Source organism: Frankliniella occidentalis, unplaced genomic scaffold (genome assembly GCF_000697945.3).
Source record: "Frankliniella occidentalis isolate FOCC.00 unplaced genomic scaffold, Focc_3.1 Scaffold10, whole genome shotgun sequence".
In the NCBI taxonomy this organism is placed as follows: Eukaryota; Metazoa; Arthropoda; class Insecta; order Thysanoptera; family Thripidae; genus Frankliniella; species Frankliniella occidentalis.
The window spans coordinates 2,562,714-2,572,201 of record NW_026267140.1 but is presented as its reverse complement, the minus strand read 5'-3'; the positions used below and the strand labels follow the sequence as shown (position 1 = coordinate 2,572,201).

Below are 9,488 nucleotides of genomic sequence, written 5' to 3'. Positions count from 1 at the left end.
TGGCGGCCTCAAAGGGCTGTGCGTGTCTTGCAGCGCCCTGCCTATAGAAGCCGTGCGCGGGAGCCGTGCGTGGCATGCGATGGTTATATCGTTTGACTTGTGAAAATTTAATAGCACGTGTCCAAAAAACCCACTTTGGTGCATGTGGATCAGTAATGGCACGTTTTCATTACATAATATTCAAAAGGACCAATCCACTTACGAGCTTGTTTTTTTTTTCTCCTTTCTTTTGTGAGGTCATAACCCTTGTCAGGTGACGTGTGGGCGGGCAAGCGCAGCGGCTCGAGACGCGCTGACGCACGGGCCATGTTTTCTGGAAGAAGCAAGATGAAATCATAGCGCCAACTGTCTACAATGACATGGTGCTTCTTAATTTCTGCGTGAGGAGAGAATAAAGCAAAGTTGCGCACCATGCCCTGCCTGCTTAGAAGCAAAGAAAAGCACGAACTATAAAAATGGGGAGCTGGTGGAGGGACGCTGACTGAGAGAAATTTTCTTGGAAAAACAATAATAACGTGATTAAATGAAAACGTGACGAGGGAGGCCGGTCCAGTAGAACAGACAAGCACACGGCTTGGAGCACAGCGTGAGCTGTTGTTCGAGACGGGGCTCATGGTCTCCGACTCGACGGTGGCTGAGAGAATATCATTTCGCGGGCACACAAGACAAACATCGCGCAGCGGCTGGGCTGGCCCGGGGCGCCGCGCAGCCAGACGTGGCGCGTAGGGGGTCGCTGCCCCCCGCGGGGCTCGGCGCTGCCCCCCACAGGAGGGGAACCGAGCAGCTGCCGCAAAGAGGGGGAGTGGAGCGAGAGAGATTTGCGATTTTTCGACTCAGTGTTTACGTTTCACAAAATTAATGCGAGACGCGGCATCGGGAAAGCTTGCCATGCATTTTTAGGCGCGCGCGTTCGTGTGTGTTGAGGGGTGAGAACGCGGAACGGGAGGGGGGGGCGGCTTTTATTTTCCTTGTTATTTGTGCGGTGCTGATGTCGAGCGATGACCTCGCAGTGAAAGTGGGCGGGATTGGGGTGGGTGTGGTAAGTTCGGCAGGGGAGAGAGGCTGGTTGTTGTAGGGCAGGGTGATGCTGGCCGCCGGGGGCATGCGGAGTGATCTACCCAATCTGATAAATAGTTCGCCTTGGGTCTGTTTGCCAGGAGGAAGGGGTCGGCAGGCAGCCTGTGTTCGGTCAACTTCAGCCATATAACGCAGGGCGTGTCTGTCTGCAGGTGCTGCTGGTGGCGGCGGCGGTGGCGGCGGAGCAGGCGGCGCCGGCGGAGCAGCAGGCCGAGGAGACTACGCTGGACAAAGCGACCCGCGCCAAGAAGGACGCCGGTAAGTCACCATCCAGCAACAGCCAGAGGCTTGTCTCCTCTGCTCTCGCAACATTCTATCCTCTGTCGTCGGCCTCTTCTTTTTCGCCATGGAAATTCTTTTCTTCGCTCGTCGCCTCCCTCTCTCTCCCTGCCAAATTTCCGCCGCGCGGGCCTTATATTCTCGCGCAGCCCCGGGCGGGGACGAGGGACGCTCTCCGGCCGCGTCTGGGGCGGTGCGGGTCGCTGGCCCCGGCGCGACCTCTGCGATGTCATAATCACGGGGCTGTCACCAGGCGCGCGCGGCGGGCTCGGCCGTCACCGGCCACGGATTGGCGTGACCGGATCCGTATTATTTATACCCCACGGGACAGAGATAGGATGGGCCTACCATGGATTTGTAAAAGCCGTCGCGTGACGGTCCCGTTATGGGCTCCGCGGCCACCTGTGCGCTGCTGGGCCGCATAGGGCGCGCAGGGTCGCCGGGTCGCCCCGACCGCCAGGCGCTCGTCGCGGTGCCGCACCTCGTCACCGTGACATGACCCCACCCCTGGCACCGACCGAAACATATGTAAAGCGAACGCATGGCACCGAAGGGTTCTGTGACCGCGAATGGGATGTTTTCGTAAATATTTTCGAGGTAGCGATGTTTGTCCGCCCATATCCGATCCGCCCCTCAAAGGGTGCCGTCCGGCCCTTTCGAGACTGGATTGGGCCTGCGGGGAGCAGCAAACACATTCCACGTCATGGGTGAACCAATACAGGGATTCACGGATAACGCCTGCCTTACGAGTTTGCATATCACAGTGCCGGCTGCCGACTGAAACCAAAAATGAATTACGATTCAAACCGTGAATCTTTTACGTATTGCGCTCTCCTTTTCCTCCCTTCAAGATTGGCCGTTTAAAAATTAAAACAGATGGTCCGTATTCCCTGGATAAACTCTTTAAAAATAAAATCCGATCGCGTTCCCCGCCCTTAATCGCCTTTTGACGAGTATGAGAGGGACAGGAAATCGCCGGCAGCAGTCCTTTATGCGGTTTCCCTGCCGCTATCTGCGCGTCAACATCCCATTGACCGAGTTTTGCCGTCCACCCGCATACCGCACTCATGGCTTTTTTCTTTTTCGCACTCTACTGCTATTGCTGAAATTCTATTTGGTTACGCAGCCTTCTCTATCCTCTGCCTCTGCCTCTGCCTCCGCTAATTCTGAATTCATTTACCTTAATTTACTAGTTCGATGGTTTAAATATATTTTGTGAACTCAATGAACTCGTCCTGAAGTAATCCGACAGTGCCCTGTGGTGTTGCAGGGTACCCGTACGGCGGCTACAACTCGTACAACACGGCGTACAACTACAACAACCGCTGGGGCGTGCCGACGGCGCCGGCGTACAACAGCGCGGGCTTCTACAACTCGGACATCTCGCGCTCTTACCCGGGCGCATACGACCGCTACGACCCACGCTACAGCCAGTACAACCAGTACAACCAGTACGGAGCCTACAACCGGGGATACAACGCGGCGTACCCCACAGCCGCGGGAGCCTACGCTGGCTATCCTGGCTACCCAGGCTACACCGGCTACGATGCGAAGACGGTCGGCTACACCGGCTACAACACCGGCTACAACACCGGCTACGGTGCTAACCGATACCCGTACGAGGACCGCTTTTACAGCAACTACCCGTATAACAACTACAACAACCGGTATCCGTACGACTACAACAGGCGGGCGGGGTACGACAACCGATACGACTACCGGGCCCCTGTTACGGGGTACGGAGGGTACAATACGGGATATAACACAGGATACAACACCGGATACAACAACGGCGGGTACAACACCGGCTACAACAACGGCGCCTACCCCGCGTACCCCGTTACGCAAGAATACTACTACAACACCCCGGCGGCCAGTAACAACGTGTACAACACGGGGTACAGCGGCCGCTACCTCAAGAAGCGCGACGGCAAGGAGCCCGGGCCGCCTGGACCCTCCCCCTCGGCGGCGGGCGCAGGACCCACCCCCGCCACCCCCGTGGCTTAGACATACACCACCGACACCAAACCCAAACTTGTGCAGACTTTTCTACTTTTGTATGTTCTCTCTCGGACAGCATTAAAAATTTACTACTAACACCAAATGTGCCGATTGTGAGTTGTTGTTTTCTTTTCCGGTGCCCTCTCCTTCTTACTTTTACACCATTTTGAGAAAATTTAATTTATTTCACACATAATTACTATAATTAAAAAAAAGAAGACTTAACGACATAATAACTTACATATCAAAACAAAAAAAACTGGTTCTCGGTTGGTTGAAGCCATGCAGCACTGGAAATCGGAAATAACCAAATCGCTACCCTACACGTCATTGGGGCCAGATCAGTCTTTTGGAGGGACATAGTTTTTAAGTATCACAATCACAATAATAGAAACTATCCTATAGTGTTCTTGAGCGCTACTTTCTTATCACAATTAAACGCATTCGTAATCAACGACCGCAAGAGTGGGTTCATTGTCCTTTAACCCTTTAATATACACCCACTCGAAATTTGCTTGCGAAGTAGAAGGGGGCGAGAGCGATCCGTGTCCTGAAGCAGGTCTCGCGGCAGAGATCTGTCTGGCCTTGGCCGGCTAGAAGCAGAGCGCGTTGCAGCACTCGTTGAGGACCTCTCCCAGGCTGCAGGAGTCGCTCCCGCCACGGCGTCATGGTGGCGCGGTGCCCTGGTGGATAAGGTCACTGACCATGGCCTTGAGGTCGGAGCGCTCGGCCTCGAAGGGGAAGCGCACGAAGGGCCGGAACTTCCGGTCGGGCTCCAGTACGGTGCGGTACACCGAGTAGGGCGCGAACACGCCGTCGTCGCCGTCAGCGCCGTCCTCCGTGAAAAGCTCCTCCCGGTGCTGCGGCTCGGCGCGCGACTCGCGCTCCGCGTCGCCGACGCTCAGGTACTCGGCGTCCGCGTCGCCGTCGGTCAGGTCGTCGAGGCCGCGGCCTAGGGGCTCGCCGCTGATGTAGTTGTGCACGGGGTTGCGGAACTCGAAGTACGGCTCCCGGAGCTGCAGCTGCTGCTTGCGCTGCTTGGCCGGCTTCTTGCGAGGCCGGCCTCGTGGCCGGTGCAGCCTGCCGAACTGCGGCTGGTGCGGCTGCTGTTGCTGCGCCTGCTGTTGCTGCGCCTGCTGCTGCTGCCTCTGCTGCTTCTGGCACTGCTTGATGGCGGGGCGGACGGCGTTGATGAGCGGCGAGAGCAGCCCGGTGAGGAAGTCCTTCTGCAGGCAGCCGCTCGCCCTGCCCCTGGGCGCGCGCATCGGCACCAGCCTGTGGGTCTCGTCCGGAGTCTCGTACACTTCGTAACTCTCTTCCTCGCGGAGCTCGTCCCTGCCCTCGTCCGGGTGATGCACGTCGGCGTCCTCCTCGGACGTGTTCTCGGCCGACGCCCCCGGCCTCTTGTAAGCTTCTCGAGAGTCGTGGGCCTCGTCCGTGGTCAGGGCCTTGAACCTCCCCGTGTAAGGGTCGTACTCGCGGATCCTCGAAGGCGTGGGGTTGTACACGTCCTGCCCGGGGACCCCGACGATGCCTAGGTTGGGTCTGCGAGGGTCGCCAAGGACGGTGATATCCATCGGCTTCAGCTTGACTTTTGGGCGGCGCTGACGGGCTGCCCCGCGCTGTGGGCCGCGTACCGCGGCGCTCTCTTGCGGCCGTCCGTCGAAGTAGTTCCCGGCCTCGGTGAAGCCGGCCGGCGGCGCGTCACCGGCGTAGTCCTCGGCCGCCCCTGCCGGGGCGGGCGGACGCCAGTAGCCGGCCAGGGGGTTGGGGTGCGTGAACGTGCTGGGGACTTTGATGGGCCCGAACGGGAAGCTTTGAAAGGTCGTCCCGCTGAACGGCAGTCCCTGCTGCACGTGGTCCTGCTCCCGGGTGGTGCCGTGCGGGACCAGGTTGACGACGCGCGTCGCCTGCCGCGTGCGCTCCCGGTACGAGCTGCCTCGGGGGTGTGGCTGCACCTGCGCGCCGACAGACATTTCATTCATCATTCATTTGGCTTTGCTATATGAGGTGCGGGCCATGCATATACATGCGCGGTAGTCCACGCAGCCCTTCTGGGTTCCCTAGTAACACAAAACTGTCGCACATAGTGTGATTTTTATCTATCGTCGTATTATTATGACGATAAAGAAAATCCAAAAGTGATGGCTTTTCCATAGTCAGACGATTGTCTCTGGTCTATCAAATTTAAACCATCTACCATTTTGTTGTACTTTTATCGATTCCTGATCGAATCCACAACAGTGGTTTTTTGCTTCCAATACGATAGCTGGCCGATAAAGAATTTCGTTTCGAGGGAAAAAGATAGTATACCGATAGAATCATTTTTCTCATTTCGTATATCGCACCGATAGTTCGTATCTTTTTTCTACTGTTGTCCGACAGTCGTACGACAATTCTGTGCTACTAGGGTTTGTAAATTACTCTACCGCATTCAGGTGAACGGGTGGGTCGCCTACTCTCGCTGTATGTGAGAGAGACTAGGTTGGAACACCCCCCGTCTGCAGTACAATCGTCAATCATAAGACAGGTGCGTGTGCGAGCCACACTGAGTTTGATGAACAACACGAACCTGCATGAAGTACGAGAAGGACGATGGCGTCCCGGTCAGGGTGTCGAGGTAGCCGGGCCTCGTCCCAGACAACGAGCGGTGCAGGTAGGCCGTGGACGACGCCGAGGCGTCGGCCTGCATCGTGGGCATGGCTAGCGGCTCGGCGGTGATGGCAGGTGGCGTCGACGGGATCCTAGTGGAGCTCGGCGCCGGTCGGGCGAGCGGCGGCGGCACCGGGTACGTGGGCAAGTCGTATGGAGGCCCTGCCACAATGAAATTATATTGGAGTAAGTTTGGCCTCGGCTTAAACGAGTCGCACTTCCCGGACGTGCACGCGTGTCAACGTTAAAGTAGTTCCCAAGTAATACTACTTTTGAACCGTAACTCCACACGCTCCCGTTGGGAAATAGCTCATCCATCCACGTACGAACTATCTTTCGCAGGCTGGGCGGCCACATCCACAAGTTTAAGCCAGGAACTAGTCGAACTTTGATTGGACCAGAACGAACACGAGCAGCAGTGCTGGTGCGTGTGCGTGCAACCATGGCGCTAGCGTGCGGAAAACTCGGCAACCGGCGGGAGGGCAAGAAAATAATGTACTCGCCGAGGCGCCTTAAATCAATCCCCAACCCTCCACCGCCCTTCCTCCTCGAGCCGTTCTTTAGATCTGGGGAGCGGGGGGAAAATGAATACCTCCCGTTTCACCTTTTTCCTCTGTATTCGCCGAGAATGATGTTGCTCCCCCTCTACTCTTGTTTGGATGTTTGGATGAAACTGTTACCTGAGTGTTTGTGCTGGGCGGCGCTGGGATACGACGCGCGGTGCTGTGAAGGCGCGCTTCCCGCCGAGGCGTTGCCGTGCGTCACCGACGTGCTCCAGCCCAGGCCCGGCCCGGCGTGCACCACCAGCAGCAGCAGCAGGGCCTGAGGAAACAAGAGTGCTGAACCAAATCACGGGTCACTATTTCCGATCCACCCAGCACCAGTATTCTGCACATCGCATAAACCACGAAACTTTTGCACTATATCTCGGTGTTTGCCGAACTGTCGTGGCGAAAAGCAGTGTGTCCCGCAGCGCCGTCCGTCCGAAACGAGAGACTGAAAGAATGTCCGTTAGCGCCAGAACCCCTCCCCCCCCCCCTCCGGGCGGGTGGGGCGCTTCTTCTAATCTACGCCTGACGATGGACCGTGGGAAACCGCCTCACGCTGCTGCACCAGAGGCGCTGCCTCACGGCCGCTCCAGTGATACAGCTGGCTGTTGTTATTATTGTTATTACCGTGTCGTCGTTGTTGTTGTTATTGTTACCCCTCCCTGGCTGACATTCCCCGCTCTGCAGTAGTGCGAAACTTCAATGCGACGGGCTGCACATGGGTTGTCGCTGGCGCGGCGTGGCGGAGGAGTGGCGCGGTGGGAGGCGAAAGGTCCTTGGCGCCCATAAGGACGCCCTGCCCGCGGGCCAGCGGACGGACGCACGCCGTGCGTGGGAAATGATTAAAGAAATAAAGCCCTGCGCGGCTGCCGATGACTCACGGAAAATATACCACCTTCATTGACGAGGAGGAGGAGTACAGGAGGATGGCCGGGCTGGCAAAGTCCCCTCAGCCCTCCCTCCCTAACCCCCCCCCCCCCCAACCCGCTCCGGCCTCGTCCTTGAACTGACCCACAGGGCCGCCCTCGCCAGGGCGCCTCCTCCTCCCCTATAACGCTCTGTCGATGACGTGAATTACGCAAGTCCTAGGGCCGGGCTGGGCGGCAAACCGAGAGGAAAATAATGAAAAAAAGGAGAGCGAATTACTTCCCAACTGAGCGGACCCAGGCCACTGACTTAGCGCCCGACGCGCAGCGCGCGCTGCCGTGCACTGAAAAAGTTGTTAATGAATTGCCGGCCACTCGGCACTATCACTTACTCTAATCACGGTTCCGCACCACTCGGCCCGGCGGCTGAGGGGCGCCGCGGAGGAGAGGACGGGAAGCAGTGACCGGCGTTGCAAAACCAAACTGACAAAGTGGGATTCAATCGTACCGTGATGTAAGGCAGCTAAACCGGATGGGAATACTGGGCTGCTGCCTGCCAAAGGCCCTTTCCTTTTCTGTTTTCAAATCTCTACCAAAAAATGTCCTCCTTTCATTCTTCATTTGTAGTTAACACGTTGAGTGCGGCTCGTTCCTATAATTTAACATGGAAGCGTGATCACATAGTGGTCACGCTGCACTGAACATGTTAAATATTAAAACTTCAATACTTAAATATCCCCGTTGACTTTGAATGGGTGGGTAGTTTTGAGTTAGAGCCATGGTAACGAACTCTTGCTTTTATCGACTTCTGGGATTTCACTTGGCTGTACATTCACTATTCACTGTACATTCGCGACTAACACTTGCATAGTATTATGAGACCCTGTGAGAAACTTACCGCAAAATGCACCTGCCGGTTCATCTTGGTGACCGCGTCGATGCAGCTGAGGAGAAGTCGGCGCACGCCACACCCGCACTACCTGCTGCAGCTGTGCCTGCTGCACCTGCTGGCGCACTCGCTGCCACACCTGCTGTCGCACCTGATGTCACACCTGCTGCTGCTGCTGTTGCACCCGCTGCGCCCACTCGCAGCCACCCGCCTCCCGCCCTCATGGTACCCGGCACGCGTGGCCGTGCATAGCGCACCCGCGGTACACGCACTCACTACGAAACGGACGCACTACTCGCCGAGCGACAGGACAGGAGCGAGCCCTCAACCAGCGCGCACTACGACCGGGGCCCGCTGCACCCCCTGGTTTATAGCCTCCGTCCACACCCCGCCGCACCCCGCCACGCCCCGCGCCCTTCGACACACTTGCCGAGAACGAGAAAACGACCGTTACCGCCTCTGCCACCTCCCACTGACGACGAGGTTGACGCCGATACTTCTTCTGCCTGTTCGGGGACTCGGACCGGAGCCGGAACAGACGATTGGTCGCGGAGGAAAGGAGGGTGTCGGGCTGACCAGTGAGCCCTTTGCCCCGCCCCGCCCCTCTCCTCGGATTGCACAACCAGAAGGCAACAGTGTGTCACTGATCGGCGGATCGCAAATAGAACTGTCGCGGCCCAAGTCCGCTGCCTCGCCCCGGGGAATCAAAACGCCCCATTGGCCACGGAAGCAGTGTTATGTGAGTGACGTGACCGAACCACAACCGCGGGGCCGGGGCCGGGCCACTCAGCCACCTTTCACTTGTTTTTTTTTATTATTTACTAACCCAATCGCTTGTATTATTGTCATAAAATGAGGGACGTTTAAGCTGCCTTGCTAGTAATGGGCAGGATATACTTGGCCTGCCCCAGGCCTTTCGAAAAGTCACGTCGTTAATTAAATTTATTGTTTAGAAGCTTTGCCGCGATCAGGGCTCTCTAAATCATAGCTTGTTGGAACTGATCAAGTGCAGCAATATTGAGAGATAAATTCCTAAAGATTGGGAAGTCTTTGCTTGGATATATGCACAAGCTGAGCGTGCCTAGTGTCTAGGAAATGCCTTCGTGTGTAGGCAAACCATTCTACTGCCGTGCATCATAGGTTGTCTAGCCACGAGGGGCATGGTAAGCTCTGCAG

The 9,488-nt window shown here is 56.9% G+C and overlaps 2 protein-coding genes across 3 annotated transcripts in view; one reads left to right on the top strand and one right to left on the bottom strand.

The window, feature by feature from the left end:
• The window catches only part of LOC113212490 (prisilkin-39-like), a 23,698-nt gene extending 20,238 nt beyond the window's left edge, over window positions 1-3,460 (top strand). The window contains exons 2-3 of one of the 2 annotated variants that reach the window (XM_026431210.2): window positions 1,230-1,335; window positions 2,609-3,460. In XM_026431210.2, the coding sequence (XP_026286995.2) occupies window positions 1,230-1,335; window positions 2,609-3,363 (861 nt within the window). In that variant the 3' untranslated portion in view covers window positions 3,364-3,460. The remainder of the gene's footprint in view (window positions 1-1,229; window positions 1,336-2,608) is intronic. The other variant, XM_026431219.2, reaches the window with a different exon arrangement.
• Window positions 3,461-3,521: 61 nt separating this feature from the next.
• Window positions 3,522-9,068, bottom strand: LOC113212568 (uncharacterized). The gene is made up of 4 exons (XM_026431325.2): window positions 8,322-9,068; window positions 6,690-6,831; window positions 5,930-6,171; window positions 3,522-5,315 (listed from the first exon to the last, which is right to left on the bottom strand). The coding sequence occupies exons 1-4, from the start codon at window positions 8,343-8,345 to the stop codon at window positions 4,023-4,025; spliced, it is 1,701 nt and encodes a 566-aa protein (XP_026287110.2). The 5' UTR covers window positions 8,346-9,068; the 3' UTR covers window positions 3,522-4,022.
• Window positions 9,069-9,488: the final 420 nt, after the last annotated feature.

Excerpts from the sequence above, each read along its gene's own strand:
- LOC113212568 (XM_026431325.2), bottom strand. The coding sequence starts at position 8,345 with ATGAACCGGCAGGTGCATTTTGCG. Across the intron at positions 6,832-8,321 it reads ACCGGCAGGTGCATTTTGCG|GCCCTGCTGCTGCTGCTGGT; the intron begins GTAAGTTTCTCA and ends TTGTTTCCTCAG. Across the intron at positions 5,316-5,929 it reads CCTTCTCGTACTTCATGCAG|GTGCAGCCACACCCCCGAGG; the intron begins GTTCGTGTTGTT and ends GTCGGCGCGCAG.